The sequence below is a fragment of the Plutella xylostella genome, chromosome 20 (assembly GCF_932276165.1).
Source record: "Plutella xylostella chromosome 20, ilPluXylo3.1, whole genome shotgun sequence".
Taxonomy (NCBI): Eukaryota; Metazoa; Arthropoda; class Insecta; order Lepidoptera; family Plutellidae; genus Plutella; species Plutella xylostella.
This window is the reverse complement of record NC_064000.1, coordinates 788,072-805,145: the sequence shown is the minus strand read 5'-3', so window position 1 is coordinate 805,145 and position 17,074 is coordinate 788,072. Positions and strand designations below refer to the sequence as shown.

The following is a 17,074-nucleotide window of genomic DNA, read 5'->3' as shown; positions in this document are numbered from 1 at the left end:
TGAAATCAGAATTTCAAAATTCGCGAAACAAAAAAAACTCCATAGTAAAAAGTCACGTGACCAACAAAGTTTCTATTGAAAATTAACTTTTTTTTCGCGAATTTTGAAATTCTGATTTCAGTTTCGGGCTTAGATATACCATGCTGCACATGTAGGTTTCGGCTTAGTATGCCTTTTTTGCAACACCCTGTATAAGGTAATACTAGACCGCTGAAGTATAATGGAAGGACATTCTAATCTAAGCCAATATGCTAATGCTGTTAGCTGCTAACCCAGTCAGCCGCAAATTGTTAGCCAACTGGAGACGCAGTCTAATAGCAGTAACCTATCCCAATGTTGGTAAACTTGGCAATGTCCACAATGTCCATAATGTCCACAATGTCCACACAGGGCCTCATTACAGCCGCGTCGGCCACGCCCAGCTTTCACTGCAGAGAAATGCCCATTGCGATGTCGGCGCCTGCGCAATTAGTGGACAAGTACTTTCTACCGCTAATGTGGTATACAGTTTTATTTATAGACTACCAAGGGTCTGTATTAGGGCTTTTGTGTGAAGCTTGTGTGACTTGATTAGAGAAGTCTCACTTAGTTTCTAGTCAATCAAAGAACATCCACTGTGCAGTCAGAGCTCTATAATATAAATACACACACACTAATTTTTTTAATATCTCTCTCTCTCAGCCGTCTATAGTCCACTGTTGGACATAGGCCTCTCCTAACGATCGCCTTTTTTTAATATATCGAAGTATTAATTCAGAATCTTTCGATTTCATACTAAATTAATTAAGTTTGATTTTGACTATGTACTAAGTAAAGTTTATCCGACGACCTTTAGTAGGTAATGGAGGATGCAGGATAGTAGATTGGGAGGCCGAGGACAGAGTGTTGAGATGCTATTTGGGAGGGGCCTATGTACTGTTGTACACATAGGATGGTAGATGGATGTTGAGAATTATAAATAAACTGATAATCAAGTATTCATCTACTTAAGTAGGTAACTATTTATTTCTTATATAACGTCAAGTTTAGTGACTTGGTATAATTAGTATAATATAATTGATGTTCTTAGATGTAATAATTTATAGCATACGTGCATCTCACATATCTTTTAAACGAATAAAGAAGTGTGGTTTCTTACATTAACATCTTGCTGCTAATAGTAATGGACACGTTTGTACAGAGAAAAGTATGTAAGTATACCTTTGTAAAATATTATTTTCGTCTTACACCATTTACTGAACGAAATACTGAGATAAGTATAAGCTACCTTCACGAGTTTAATGTACTGGAAAATTTAATTAAACTACAATAAAGTTATAAAAAATGCTGCATATGAGTGAAGTTAAATGAATAATCTTAAGTTATCGGGAACTGCAAAAATATATCTGCCACGGCTGGGTTCAAACCGAGAACCTTGGCCCAACCGCCACCACTGCGCCATTACCTCGCTAACCAATTTTTTAAAAGCCTTAGCTACTTATTAGTATAACTATGCCCAATCCGCCTTTGTAATCTGCCAAAGAATCGGTTTGGTTGAAAGAATAGAGTTGATTTAACGTGAAGCAATATAATACATTGTTTAAAAAGTTGCGTCAAGAGATCGGGTGTATCGTCCATTGTTGGAATTTAACGCAACGCAACGTGTGGGTAATATACTCGTATCAATTCGGTATTTGTACAAGTTATTTGTTACTGGGAAATCGTACGATTGTATACAATGCCATGGGCTCGGAATGTTATGGTTAAATTCCAATCGTAAATATTTAACTTAATTAAATCACTAAGTTGTTAAGTAGTACGAATACAGTAATTTTATGGAATATCTGGTTACTACTTAACTTGAACTAACCATTAACTTCTACACTACACGACCCAACCATCAAAATGTCATTGTAGTGCCTCGGCACGCCCCTAGCAGTCAGCAACAGGCTGGTCAGTCCTTACACCAACCTGACCAACCCTAGTATACACCTCTAGTTTGTCACCGACACGCTTAAAAGATAGTGTCATCGTGTGACAAACCCCAATAAATCAAAAAAGGAGGAACTAGTTTAATTAAATTAATTTATTCAACGGAAATTAAAAACGCACCCATTACGATTGCATAAACAAAACTCCACTATGCATTTAGATCGATTGACTCACGTTATGTAACTCGCTGCCGATTCGAGCTAATCGTATTCGATTCACGCACCGAATGTAGTTACTAATTGTTATAGAGGTGGCCTTTGACCATTTTGGACTGTTAACGTTTAATAGGTACATTTACACTCGCGAGCAATAACAAAGCTCCAGTATCACGAAATTACCTACTCCTAAACGGAAAAAGTCTATGTCTCAAAAGTCTATGTCTAAAAGTTTATGTCTCCACACCGCATAATATGTATTTCTTATACCTAAGTATATAATGTATCTTAACCAATGTTAAAATCCCCCGACAACCCGACATTAAACACTATAACTTTTAAACAGCTAAACCCATTTTCATGAAACAAGGCTAAGAACACTCGGGCTAACATTACCTACGACCCTTAAAAAACAAAATGGAAATCGGTTCAGACATACCCAAACACACAGACACGTTAAACTTATAATAAATATGTGGGGACATCTCACACACGGCCATACAACCCCAAGCTAGGCAGAGCCTGTGTTATGGGTATCGGACAGCTGGTATATCTGCACAAATACATAGATAGATAAATATCAAATATCAACACCCAAGACCCGAGTACAAATATCTGTCTTTAAACAAATATCTGCTCCAGCCGGATATCGAACCCGGGACCTTCGGCATAGCAGTCAGGGCCACTAAACACTACGCCATTCGACCGTCAAATTAACACCCGTTATAACACCCCCCTTGTTGCGTCGGGGGTTCAAAATAATAATATTGGCATAATCCGATACACATCATCATCATCATCATCATCATCATCAGCCAATAATCATCCACTGCTGGACATAGGCCTCTCCCAAGGAGCGCCACAACACTCGGTCCTCGGCCTTCCTCATCCAACCACTACCCGCCACCCGCCTAAGGTCGTCAGTCCAGCGGGCAGGAGGGCGTCCCACGCTGCGTTTGCCTGTTCGTGGTCTCCACTCGAGAACTCGTCTACCCCAACGGTTATCGGTTCTTCGGCAGATATGACCAGCCCACTGCCACTTCAGCTTGCATATTTTGACAGCTATGTCGGTAACCTTAGTCCTCTGACGGATAACCTCATTTCTGATACGATCCATCAGAGAAACCCCAAGCATAGCTCTCTCCATAGCACGCTGAGCGACTTTAAATCGGTGGACCAGTCCTACCGTCAGTGTCCACGTCTCTGCACCATACGTCATCACTGGCAGGACGCACTGGTTGAAGACTTTTGTCTTCAGGCTCTGAGGAATGGCCGAGGAGAATATGTGACGAAGTTTCCCGAATGCAGCCCAACCCAGTTGGATGCGCCTTGCAGCCTCCTTGTCAAAGTAGCTTCTGCCTAGCCGAATAGTCTGCCCGAGGTAGACATATTCTTGCACAACTTCGATTGTTGCCTCACCAACGGCGACCGGCTCCGGTTTGATGTGAGCATTGTACATGACTTTCGTCTTGTCCAAGTTCATGCCGAGGCCAACACGTCGGGAAGCAGCATTTAGGCCACTTAGCATCCAGCTGAGTTCCTGCAGAGATTCTGCCATAATAACGATGTCGTCCGCGAAGCGGAGGTGTGACATGTACTCGCCATTTATACATATGCCATGTCCTTTCCAGTCCAACGTCTTAAAGACATCTTCTAATGCATCCGATACACAACCGTTGTAATATTTATTTATTTATTTTAAGGCACACAAAACAGGTTACAATCATTTTAAATAAAAGTGTTATAAAAAGTATTTTGTTCTAGATTATAACCCAAACAATGTGTACACAGCATGATTAAAATTAGAAACATGTTCTTAAATATTAAATTTTAACAAATAAGTTAATACAGGTAATAAGTTATGAAATGTCTTTCTAATAACATAACGTTACATTACATTCCACGGGGCCCTCTAGACTCTAGACTGTAGTTCAACGCCCGTTTTGTTTTTAGTTTTACTTTCCTGTTCTCGTACCGGTCCGGTTTCCGAATGACCCAGTTTCGGTATTTCGCGATTAAAAACACGGAGTATTAATAGTTGAATACCGTAGTGTGGATATCCTTCAATAATGCCAGTATTTTTATAAGTACACATTTAATAAATAAAAATACTTTTACTCTAAAATTCCACCGATGAAGAACTAATTAATAAGGACATTTTAAAACTACCTAAGGACAAATCAAACATTTTCATTCGTCGTAAAATGAATACATTCTTGACGAAAGTCAACTAAAAACTACTCCCCATTCGGAAAGAAAAAGGGCCTTATACCTAAAAGGTCTTTGGGAATGTTTCCCCTCAAGTAAAATAGCAGGTAAACCTCTTATAATATTTCGTTCACGGCAGAAACCGAAAAACGAAAAAAACTCAACATAATTTCATAGTCATAAAGCAGAAGGTCCTCTATTACAAAATTATACGAAAACTCAGCAATTTGAAGACATCGTTCAAACTTATTAGGGTTTGATCTCGTTATACTTTCGGCTTCGACCCAGTGTGGCATACACAACACTATTTACTTCTTCTTAGCTTATCGGTGACAGACAACACTAAAGCTAAGTTGGTGGTTTTCATGAAAACAAAAAGATTTAATGATTTATAAAACATCCTATCTTAGAATAGAATAGAATAGAATATATCTTTATTAATCACCACAAATTAAAACATACAAAGAGAACTTATAAACTAGGAACAATGAACAAAAGGCTTATCGCTAAGAGCGATCTCTTACAGGCAACTTTATCTTACTATTTTTTCGACGTTCAGAGGATTAAACGATTATATAAAATAAATGGTAATTTATTTCAGGTTAATTACACCTTTATGAAAATTTTAAACTGAAACCTTTCTGTGTATCAAGCAATGAGTTTTCTTGTGAATCGCCTGTATTTATAAACAAGTAAGTGATTACTTGAGTAAAAGTAAATACTCAAGTAACAATTTTCAAGTAATTAAATAAATAAATAAATAAATATGTGGGTTCCGATATAGAATAAAACTTTCTACAGGAGAATTCTAGCTTCAAGTACTTAAATAAGAAATTACTTAACAACAAGTAATAACTTCTTAATAAATACGGGTGTAAGTATATCTTTAAAGTAAAGAGCTTCGCTTCGCTTTTAGTGATAAGACCGCCTTTTTTGTACCTATGTGTTTATATTTAAGCTTTGTATAATCTATTCTTGTGTACAAATAAAGAATATTCTATCTATTCTATCTATCTATCTAAAGGATAAATTTGTAAGTCCCGACTCGGACACACCTGACATAATGAGCTTCACATAAGCAGGTGGATCATTCATAAAATTACTATAATCAGGACGACAAGTCCTTGGGCATGTGACATTAACATCAGCTGTATCACTCACCCATTCTTACCCTATTCTCCTAGTTAAACGACTAGTACTTATCTATTATTATTTAGCGCAGGGTGTTGCAAATATTTTGTAATTTGAAAGGAAGTCACGCACAGACACACATCTTCTCTTTCGGAACAACCTATACTGAGGACTTTTGGAAGTAAGCAATAAAAAACCTTTTCCAGATTTTTTATCGGATATTATAGCTATAAATGGTTATTATTTTAAATTTTACTGTAATCGTAACATAACTTACTCAGCGTAGTGTATTATTGCCCCGAAACCGTTTCCAGCAATAAGTTATATTGCACCCAGGCATTCCTACTGCTAGTACTTAGTGCTTACATGTATCTAGACTTGTAGCTGGTACCTGGAAGTTAGTTGACCGTTACGTTGCCCTCCACTGGACGCGGGTTCATTGCCTGGCCGGGGCATCTCGCATTCATTATGAAACTCTATGTGCGCGTCGAGTGCGCTATTCGTAATTATAAAACTTACTCATAAATTAATTAATAAGTGAGTAAGTAATTGTTATCTCAAAAGAATCATTTCGCTCTAAATATTTTTAAGCCATTAAGGTCTTCTTAAATACGGTCATGAAATTATTAAGAACTTTTATTTACTACCTTTTTATTTGGACTATCACAATTGCCTCAAAAAATATACTATTGACATTATTTATGAAGTGTGATAATCAATACCTATGTACCTATAACGTTACCAAAATATAGTGAGGGAGTTCGCAGATTTGTACAGACATACTTATAGATAACTTTCGTAAGCTAATTCCCATGACTGTTACAAGTAAAAATAGCTAGTACAAACTAGAACCACAACAAATCAATATAATCAGTGAACTGCGGGGTCATTCTGCAACCAATGAAACGCTCTATTTAGCTTCATCAATGGAATTCGAGCTGGGGCCACTCTATCATACGAAAATACGTAGTTTCGGGGTGCCACGACTCTATCTCGTTGGATTAAATGTGCCGGTGGCATGACAACTCTTGTTCATTAGTTTGTTTTGACATTTTGTCATGCTGGTGTAACCCTACTCTAGTATTCTAGTAGTAGAGCCCTACCCATTTTCTTTTCATGGTTTAAAATGTGTGTCTAAAATAATTCAGTGAACTGTTGGGAAAAGCTTGCTCCAAGATAATTAATATGTTTATAAACTCACTCAATAACGTAAAATTCATTGTATAATTTAATTTGTTAATGTACTATACTGAATTAAGTAGCCGATTATATTTTTTACGAGTTTAATGCACCAAATAGCTGCCTAAATACATTCGAAATAACTTCAGCATTTTTTTTCGGTTTATAAAGAGGCGATCGATATTTATTTTTTATTGTAGGTACATTATTGTGTGTATGTATGGATGTGTGTATGTGTGTGTTTGAGGAAGTACAGAGGGAAAGAAAGTTAAAGCCAATAATTGACAACTAACTAATTGCATTTTTTTTAAAGGAAGTTTATTGAAGCAGGACAGGTCGGTTCCCGACGGCGTATTAAAGAATTTTCACTTACTACACCTGAGATAAAAATCTGCGCTCTTCTTCAAGGCGGCCGGATTAAACGTACGTTTGTTGGCCTGCGCCTAAAAGTATACAGGCGGAGTTTTTAAATCAAATCTCAAGCTCACATGCTGCTCACATCTACATAAACACCACTGCTACACACATCACACACAACACGTCCCCGGATTTATAACATATGTAGCTGGTCCCTTCATAATCAGGGATCGCTATTTTAAAAACTCCGCCTGTATACTTTTAGGCGCAGGCCACCGTACCATTAGTCCCTCAGGTGTTAATTTCATTACAAATCTGACAAACATCACATTATTCCGAAGACTACTTCGGATAGCTCCGGTATTTGTTCGGACTACCGATCAAATACCGGAGCTAATAAATCAAGGACATCGCTTTGATACAAAATACCCATAAAGAAGTGCATTCACACGGACTGCGGGCAGTTTGAATTACAATTTAAAAACGATATTGTGCAGGGCTGCCTTAAATTACATGTTTGTTAAAGGAGAATTACTTAAGGTGAACGGTGAAGTGTACAAATACATAACACTTCCGTTTGAAAGCGCTTCACGCCCTTTTCCTTATTCCAATTTTTAGAAGCTATCTCCCAATCTAGGTAGATAGGTTCTGAAAATTGCCGGCCCATGTATACTCGGGACGCAAAAATGCATGAAAATACTAGGTATGGCTCGCTTTTTTACTTGCCTGCACGGCACTGCTTCCATACCATTTTGCTTCGCCGGTGCCGATAGTGGAAAATTTTCTTAGGAATAAAATATGTGTGTACCAATATTCAAAAACTTTTTCTATTCTATTCTATTCTGAGAGGGGGCGAAGTTCCTGTACGTGGCTCTCTCGAGTGGAAACTTTGTACATATCCCCTAGATTTTAGCTCAGCCAGCCTAGCTCCCGAGTAAACTGGAGTAGCAAGCCTGGGTGTTGCAATAACTAAGATTCAAAAACTTATTTTGTTTCTGTTTTTGGCAGCCCTAGTTCAAGCGATGTGCATTTAGTGTTGTCTGTGATGCGCCGACAGTGTCGTGAAGTATTCTGTGGACGTGATTTGAATATAACAACGCATGTTCTGTGTGATCCATCATGTATGCTTGTAAACTGCATTTTTGTTTTATTATTCTTGTTAAAAATAGATACAGTCCAACTATAAAATATGCATAGGTAGTCATGACAATAAAGAGTGCGATTTTGCAAAGAGTTTTTATAATTGTACCTTACCTAAATAGATTTTAAAAATAAAATACCGATTGATAATGGAATTCTTACAGTGTTTTCAATATTTATAATAAATGGATTAAATACGGCCTTTAACAATTTGTTAGGATCCACTTTCGTTTTCAGGACTTTTTAGTAACACTGTATAAGGCCCTCGCGCACTAAAACATTTAATTATGACGTTGTATGGGAGCCCGCGCACTAAGCAGCCACGAATTCCCATATATTTTAGTAGCTGGCACAGCCAGGCTACTAGGCTGCCTAGTGCGCAGGGGTTCTAACAGTGACCGTTTTTTTGTGTCAGCGATATTTTGTTTAAAATTTGGTAAGAAATCATAATTTTACGACCCTACTCTATAGGTGTCTCATCTATTGATAGCATTAATTAATAAACCTACCTACCTAGTACCTATACATAAAATGATCGCATACTTACGTTACGTAAAACATTATGTAGCAGTAGGACCAATAAATAGTTGACCATCATTACTATTCTATAAGTGACAACAACGCAACCATAAATTATGAGAGTTATGGAATGATAGGTACTATTATAGAATACTTAAATCGCCTTCATAATAATTATAATGAGTTAAATAATTACTCAGCTAAGTTAGATAATTTATTTTTTTAAACTTACTTTAATAAAATATTAAGTAAGTACATTTTACATCGTTAGTTAAACTAATAACAGTTAAGTTTGTTTATACGGTTAGTTAATTAAATTCTGCACTGTTCTATATAAATTTGTTAAATATTCTTAAATACCTCAAATATCGTATGGAGAATCTTTGAACAGCATTTTCAAAAAGAACACTTTAAATTACAATAATAATATGTCTTGCTTGCAATGGCTTCAATACCCCAAAGAACCTCCTCAAATAAAGTTTGAAAATCTAGCAAACTTGTAGTTTAGTCGACAGTTGGCTCTGGTGAGAACTCTTTAAAACTTTCTACTGCAATGTCCATTGAACGCCTTAGGGCACGATTAGACTGTAAACATGTACGTACAGGCTATCACATCTAAATAGACACCTAGTAGTTCAAATGTAGCTCTTATTACATAAGAAATAAGAACCGTATGGTGTTTCGGTAGCCCAGCTGTGCCAACTCTAGGTAGGTATTAGAATAGAAGTTGATTCTATTGGAAATTGGAAAGGCTAGGTTATGTCGAGCATAGAATAAAATGTCGATAATAGCACCGGATTAACTTGTAGTAAGACGTGCCCATTAAGTTCTCTCAATTTTGGCGAGCTAAAAGATCGCAAATACAGCGGTCCAGTGGTACACAATATGCACAGTGGCTCATATTCTAAATAAATGTTTTAAAAATTTGGGTTATTTGGAAGTGGATCTTTTTCATTGCTCGTGAGTGTATGTATCTACGTAACCATATTTCAGGCTCTGCTTCTTCGATCATATTTATTATGATCGAAGCTCTGCCTAGTTTAAGTTCGCACGACCGAGTGTGAGACATCCCCACATACCTATTTATCTTTAAACGAGTGGAACCTTTGTGCATATCCCCAAGGTTTAAACTGCCTCTCCCCTCCCCTGCCCTCAGGGCCTAATTATTTATTTACTTCCACGTCTAACCCTATCTCTCCCCCGCAGGGCTCCGACCCGCGCGTGGCGACGTGCCGCGGGCGGCTGCAGACGCGGCGCTGCCAGCTCAACCAGGAGATCAACAAGGAGCTGCGCCTGCGCGCCGGCGCCGAGAACCTCTTCAAGGTATGTGCTGTACATCATCAGCTACCCCATCTACAATATCTACATCCACGCAGGCTCGGACCCGCGGAGAACCTCTTCAAGGTATGTCTTCAACATCCACTTGTGGCTAGATGGGGTGACGAACATAGGCTCTCTAATCTGTGGCGACCACTTGCGAAAGATAGTTGGTTGTGGAAAGCTATAGATCGCATCCAGTGGCGTGCTTTGGGAGAGGCCTACGTCCAGCAGTGGACTGCTAAAGGCTGATGATGGATTTACTTGTGAAGCCGGCAAAAGTGTATGAAACCGGGCTCACAGACGTCTGTGACGCTGGCGCCGCGCCAGTGAAAGGCAAGTCATCATCATCATCAGCCCATAGCAGTCCACTGCTGGACGTAGGCCTCCCTAAAGCACATCACTGGATGCGATCAATAGCTATCCGCATCTAATCATTGCCTAGTTTTAGCGAGCTTAACATAAATTAATGTTTTTTCGGCTTAAACTTCATCATTAAAGAAAGCACTTTTTTTTAAAACGCAATATGCTATTATTTTTACTGATACTCTTGATTAAGTTATTTAAACCATTTTTGTATTATTTATTTACCTCAATCTCGTGAACACAAAACCACTAATAGCTTTACTTACCACAGTAACATTATCATACCTCTAGGTATATGAAACGGTCAAGCCCGAGTAAATCAGCACATGACATCACAGAGTTTTGTTTGTAGAATATTCGGCCCCCGCCGCCGTATGTTTTGTATTTTAATTCCTACCACACCACACCAAGCAACGATCTACTTAACTGTTACAAAAGTTAGGATATTTCAGTTCAATATTATGTAGGTATTCTCTAAAACCTATGTCGACAAGTTCATATTTTTGTTGAGACCAGGTAAGTAGGTATTTATTATTTTTAGAAACAACTAACATTATCGTTCACATAAGTACACAAACACAAATCTGTAAAATTAAGGTACCTGCACCTTTTCAGTTCAGTATTGTTGCATTTAAGCCAAAGAGGTATCCGTTTTAAAACCACTTTCGGTCCTTCACTTTCCGCGAAGCAACTCCAAGAAGCAATAACCAGGCGAACAAAAGCCGATCAGGGGATATAGCCGATGATCATTCCATCACAGATGTTGTGGTTTAACATCAGTGGTGTAGTGTAGATTCACTATCGATAGTCAATCTATAATACTCGTATAATTATTCAGGTCAATATTCTATCGATCTTATTATATACAAAATGTCTTCACATAGCACATTCTAAATCAAGATTAATATCTTCTTCTTATCGGATAGGTAACATACACAGGGACTAGGGTTTGTCATGGCGCGACAACAATTTTCGGATTCAAACTGTATTGAATAGGCAAGGCGAAAGATTTTGAAATCCTCTTCCGTAATGCAGATAACCATCTATTGATTACAACAAAACCTTTATTTCGGTAATAAACTTAAGATTTTGGAAATTTAAAGCCATTTTTATAATCATTTTTAAATACTGCGCGAAAACAGCTCGCCGTGTCATGGCGTCGTGTGTGACGTCACACTTACGTACGTCAAATTTGTTTACAACAGCAAAGTAAACAAACACTGCGTATTTTTTGTGTTATAAATGAATTCTAAAGTTTATAAGTGGTGTGCAGTGCCTCAGTGCAAAATACATCAATAACGACACCCAACAAGGTGTTTGTACATGTCCCATACAAGAAAATAATAAGAGATATATGGTTAAAGCTTGCACGGCGAAACAAACTTCTACGAAACAAACTTCTTCGGCGAAATAAACTTCTACGAGTTTAAAACGAGTTTGATTGCTACTTAGTCATATTTATATCTAGTGTTAAAGATAACGTAGCTAGTCACGTAGCCCGCAGAGCCGACGACCGCTGGAGTACAAAGGTTCTGGAGTGGAGACCCCGTGTCGGCAAACGGCGTGTCGGTCGCCCCCCAACCCGTTGGTCTGATGATCTGCGGAAGGTAGCGGGAAGCCGCTGGATGCAGATGGCGGGTGACCGTTTGGGGTGGCGATCGTTAGGAGAGGCCTATGTCCAACAGTGGACTACAGAAGGCTGAGAGAGAGAGAGAGAGAGAGAGAGAGTTAAAGATAAATACTAATAAAAAAAACTTACAAAGAGGTTTTCACGTTTCTAAATTCGGAAGAGCAAAATTCTTTATTTGTTGCAAGGAACTCGCCCAACATCAATAAATCGATCCTGGGCAAATTTGCACTGTTTGCCTCAACAAAACCTGGTTCCATTGTTAAAGATAGATTCGTGTTATAAAGTCGATAAATCACAAAAACAAATATATATCAATCGTAACGCGCAATTAGTATGTAAGGTAATCAAAACACAGTGTAGCGTACATAAGTATGACGTCATGCGCTGTGATTGGCGTTTCAGTCAAAATGGCCGATTGCAGTATTTTACTCTTTTATTTTATTGAAAATCTTTTTAATCTCAATTGTTTAAATAAAACTAAATCAGTTTTTTAAATCCTTTGAATGTGTATTTTCCTCTAAAGTCATTAAATCTTTGATAATGTAATACTGTCGACACGCCTATTACACTACTAATTACTGACACTAATTACTTTTGCAAATGTTACCTTTGTTTTGACTTCGCGATAGGGCCCCTGATTAGCATTAGTCGCTGGCCGCTGACCGAGAGCAAAATTAATATCAGGAACAGGTATTACGTCAACTCACGAGCTATCACCTGGAAGAAATTTATCGATATCTTTGTTTCGATTTTTAGCAACACTACAGGGAAACAATAACAAAAGGAAACAAAAAACATAAAACCACGATAGAATTCAAAATGTGATTCGTGGTTATAGGCGAGAGCTGGAAATGATCATTTTTTGCCGGCACCTGTATAAGTTTGTGCTAATACTTACTTTCTTTGTTTTGCTTTTTTCTTTTGAAAAAACAAACTATAAAATAAAACCATATATATTTTCAGGGGGTTTGGTTAGGCTATGTATTTAAGATCTAGTTTTGTGTTTTTAACTTATAAAGTTACAACCCAAAATTAAATTTAAAAAAATAACGTTATCACTAGTTATAATTCTGTGACGTTATCTAAAACCCCCAACGAGTAAGCTAGAAAATGAGAAATATTTACGACATACGAAAAATAATAGAAGTTGTCAACTTTTTATGTACTTACTTTTAATTATTTATATAAATATGAAAATAAATACTGACGCAAACCAGTGACCTGTACGTAAAGTATTCAAATTAATTATCCCTTCGCGACAATAAATTCCTGAGTAAAAAGTGAAAATAACGTTGACATTTAACGTTACGTTGTGCGTCGTAACGCTTGAGGACACTCCGTCAAGTTTTCACCGAACAACTGACTTGTTTCGACGAAAAATCATGGTTTGCATTTTCGCTTCTCGGTAAAGATGGTTTTATCCTGTCTGTAGGGCTAGTTAGAATTAAAATGTGGTTTGAAAGTTATAAAATTGCATAGAAGTTATCAAAGTTGGCTCTCATTAGAACGAATTAGGTTGACGAGGATAAAATGGATAATTTGTCATTTAAAACAGACTTGGAACCTATCATAATGCTCTAATATTTTAATACTATAAATATTGCGTAACCTAAGGGCATTGTACTAATTCCAAAAGGGCGATATGGCTCGCGATCCTATAAAAAGTCCTTTTTGCGAGTCACCTTTGACCACCCTTTTGAGGATTTTTGTCGTGACTGTCGAGAGCTTATAAATTATTATGGAACTACCTTAAAATGTAAGACGCCATAATATGTATATGCCACTATTTTATCATATTTTTTGCTTATGCGTAGGTAGGTATATAATTATTACCAGTATTACGACTAGCAACAACGCCTGCGCATGACGCAGCCGCCGGCCACCAATCAGGAATCGGCTTTCACAATCAATGACAGTTTGATGACCACTCGATGACTGTTCGCCGGGGCGTTATTCACTACGCTATCGCTTAGATGCTTAGAAAATAATATTTCATAACGCAACACAATAGAATATAGTTTATTTGCAGCTAAAACCAGAATTGCAACTCAAAAAAGGCAGTTCAAAAGGTGGCCTAAATGCTTATATTAATGTCTATCAGACAACCTTTATCATACCATCTATAGAAGTAGGCAAATGGATATTGTTACAGCTAAAGCTCAAGAAAAAATATTTATTTTACAGACATGACAAATAATAACAGTTAAAATATGCGTTAAAAAGTGCCCAGCTCAGCGTATGCTGTTGAAAGATACAGAATAAGCCACCAGCTGATTATGGCAAGCTGACATAACAAAGAGTGATTAGGAAATGTCATTTTCCGTCATCGTCGACCAATCGTGCATGTAATTGGCAGTATGAGAATACTGTCATTTTATGTACTATCATTGAGACTTTCATTTTAACCCACGACTGAACAGAAGAGGGTACACCTGTTTAACGTGTATCTGTTTGTCTGTCTGTACGCACCAAAATTTAGAAATTGATCCACAGTACCTACCTAAATAATACAAGAACGATCACTAATAAATATCTAATATCTTTAAAAAAATACCAGCGCTATAGTCCCCGGGATTATAGCACATGCTGAGTCTGGAGTCCTTTTCGACACTGAGCAGCAACTAGCACCTAGTGTACCCTACCTACTAATTTATTAATATTTATTTTTCTAGTAATTAAGTATTTTTGTTACATGTTTTACTGTCCATGTTGTTGTTTTTGTGTCGAATAAAGTTTTTCTATTCTATTCTATTCTAATATTAAATATATGCACTGAATTCCCAACGGGAAGTTCACGAATCAAATTCACACCTGCATAGCAAATACTTAGAAGATGAAGAGCCAAGACTGCTGTTATTATACTTGGCTATGAATCTATGAAACCTTTGAAAAACTAGAGCAAAACAAAACTATGACACAAATAAGCAATAAAATGACAAATTGCACTAAATACGATTATAATTTCCCAAATGTAGCAACATCTTAAAGTTGTTACGTTGTAACGACCGTGTAACCTGAATTATTGTTTAATATTTAAAGCAGAAATGTTGTGTTTATGCTAATTATTGTAAATGATGTGTTAGATTCGGCTCATGACGAATAATTTGTGAATTCATGCGGAAAAGTGCCAAAAGATTTATTTGACGCGCCGCGTTACACGTGTCTATTTGTTTTGGTACTTATGATGTCTTGATGTTTTGAAAATTCAATACACATAATATATAGGTACCCATTTTTATTAGATAACACACATTTAAAATAATAATACGTAGTAGAAGAACCTACTAACGTTCTCACTTTCTATAACGGACACATATTTTAACTAACCGATTTTCATAAAACACGGCTAACGACACTCAGCTTAACATAACCTATCACCATAAACACGAAACAAAAATATTTTAAGTATTTTGGAAGCTATGCTACCACAGACAGATACACGTTATTATTATAACACCCCTCTTTTTCTGTTTGGGGTTAAAAACATAACTCCACCCCTCTTAGGAAGCTATCGAGTTATTCAAGTCATGCTACTAACAGCAGGCTATTCGTTCTGCCTGATGGTGTACTCAGTATTTTCACCATGACGTTACTTACATGTTCTCGAATGTGTCAGATTGACTCGTCAGCGTCACTCGACACTCGTAACTCGTCAGTTGACAGAACAAAGGGTCTGACATTTGACGCACTCATCGTCTGCAGGGCGTTGACATCTGCGGAACTGAAGAATACTTGGTTTAGGATGTACTTATTACTTCCATGGGATATACTTATAAATTACAAAATGTATTATGGGTATTCATATAAAAATACCTAAAGTAAATGTAAATATATTTTGTTATTTCTCTATTTTACTTAGACTGTCCAAATTGTAATAATTGACGTATAATATTTTGCGAATAGTTGTATCGACCTAATAACAAGCCTGATACTGACCTCATACCACGAATCGTGACCTAACGTTGCATTGGATTAAATACTAAACATTTATTATACCTCCTCCTTTAACCTCTATGTAAACACAAATAATATTTCCCAAGTTCCTTTACGGAACCCCAAGAAGCCACCGGTAGGGAACCATCGAACCATGACGCCCCTCGGTCCCTGACCTGACCTTCAGTCTTGGCCGCCGTGTAATGTTGATCAAGATCTGCATTGTTGTTGTTATTTATACATTTACATAAATAACAAAAAGCATTAGCACCAATCTCTTAAGGCTTACACTTTAACAAGTAGAGTAAAATGCAATTCAATTTAAATTATTTATTTCAGACTAAAAGTTTATGGACTTTTAATAATCATACAAGCACAATAAATATTAAAAATAAAACAATAAAATAAATATAATATAAATTTCTAAAACAAAAAAGGGCTACTTGTAACTACTAAATCCGCCACTGTACTTATTGAAGTGTAAACTGGGTACTAATACTAATACATCATGTCATTAGATTAGATAAATGGTGGGTTTTCGTCCATATTTCAGGAACTTGCCGTTTTATGTTATCTGTCTGATTTATTTTACTACTAGTGTTTTTCAGTATATCAGCCACATTGACCACCTTCTTAATTTTTTTAACAGTGAGTGAATGTCTATGTCGCAGGCAACTGGTTTAATCTCCTGTTTGATTGAACCACTAGCCCGTTCATTGGATGGCGCTATTCAGTTGTATGACTAAAGGACACCTCGTCAAGTCGTTGATTGTAACGTTCGACGTCTTGACTGAACGTCATTCAGCGAAGTCGTTGAATGGGATATAGTATAGCAACTTTGTAATGTCTGGTTAGGGTGAACATCACCAGACAAGAGTCAACAAAAAGACTATGTGACAAAGCTCTTATCTCACAAATTAACTAAACAATAACAATAAACGTACCTTCATATTGTTGTTCATAATTATCCAGTATCGCCACTTTTTTTCTTTGAAACTATCCGCCCGCGGCGTAATAATAGGTAAATCCATGTTGTCACACTATTTTAACATAAATAACGCACTTTAAAGCTAATTTATTTGCAAAAAAACTAACAATTTAGGTGCTTTTTGTGTCAGCTGTTAGCTGTTAGACGCCATATTTGTTTTATTCACCACCTGACTGATTT

General features: G+C 37.0%; 1 protein-coding gene across 2 annotated transcripts in view; it reads left to right on the top strand.

Annotated features, from left to right (window-relative positions):
* The window catches only part of LOC105380923 (rhophilin-2-B), a 90,647-nt gene that overhangs the window by 47,814 nt on the left and 25,759 nt on the right, over positions 1–17,074 (top strand). For both annotated transcript variants that reach the window (XM_038109369.2, XM_038109370.2), the window contains exon 3: positions 9,867–9,983. In XM_038109369.2, coding sequence (XP_037965297.2) covers positions 9,867–9,983 — 117 coding nt within the window. The remainder of the gene's footprint in view (positions 1–9,866; positions 9,984–17,074) is intronic.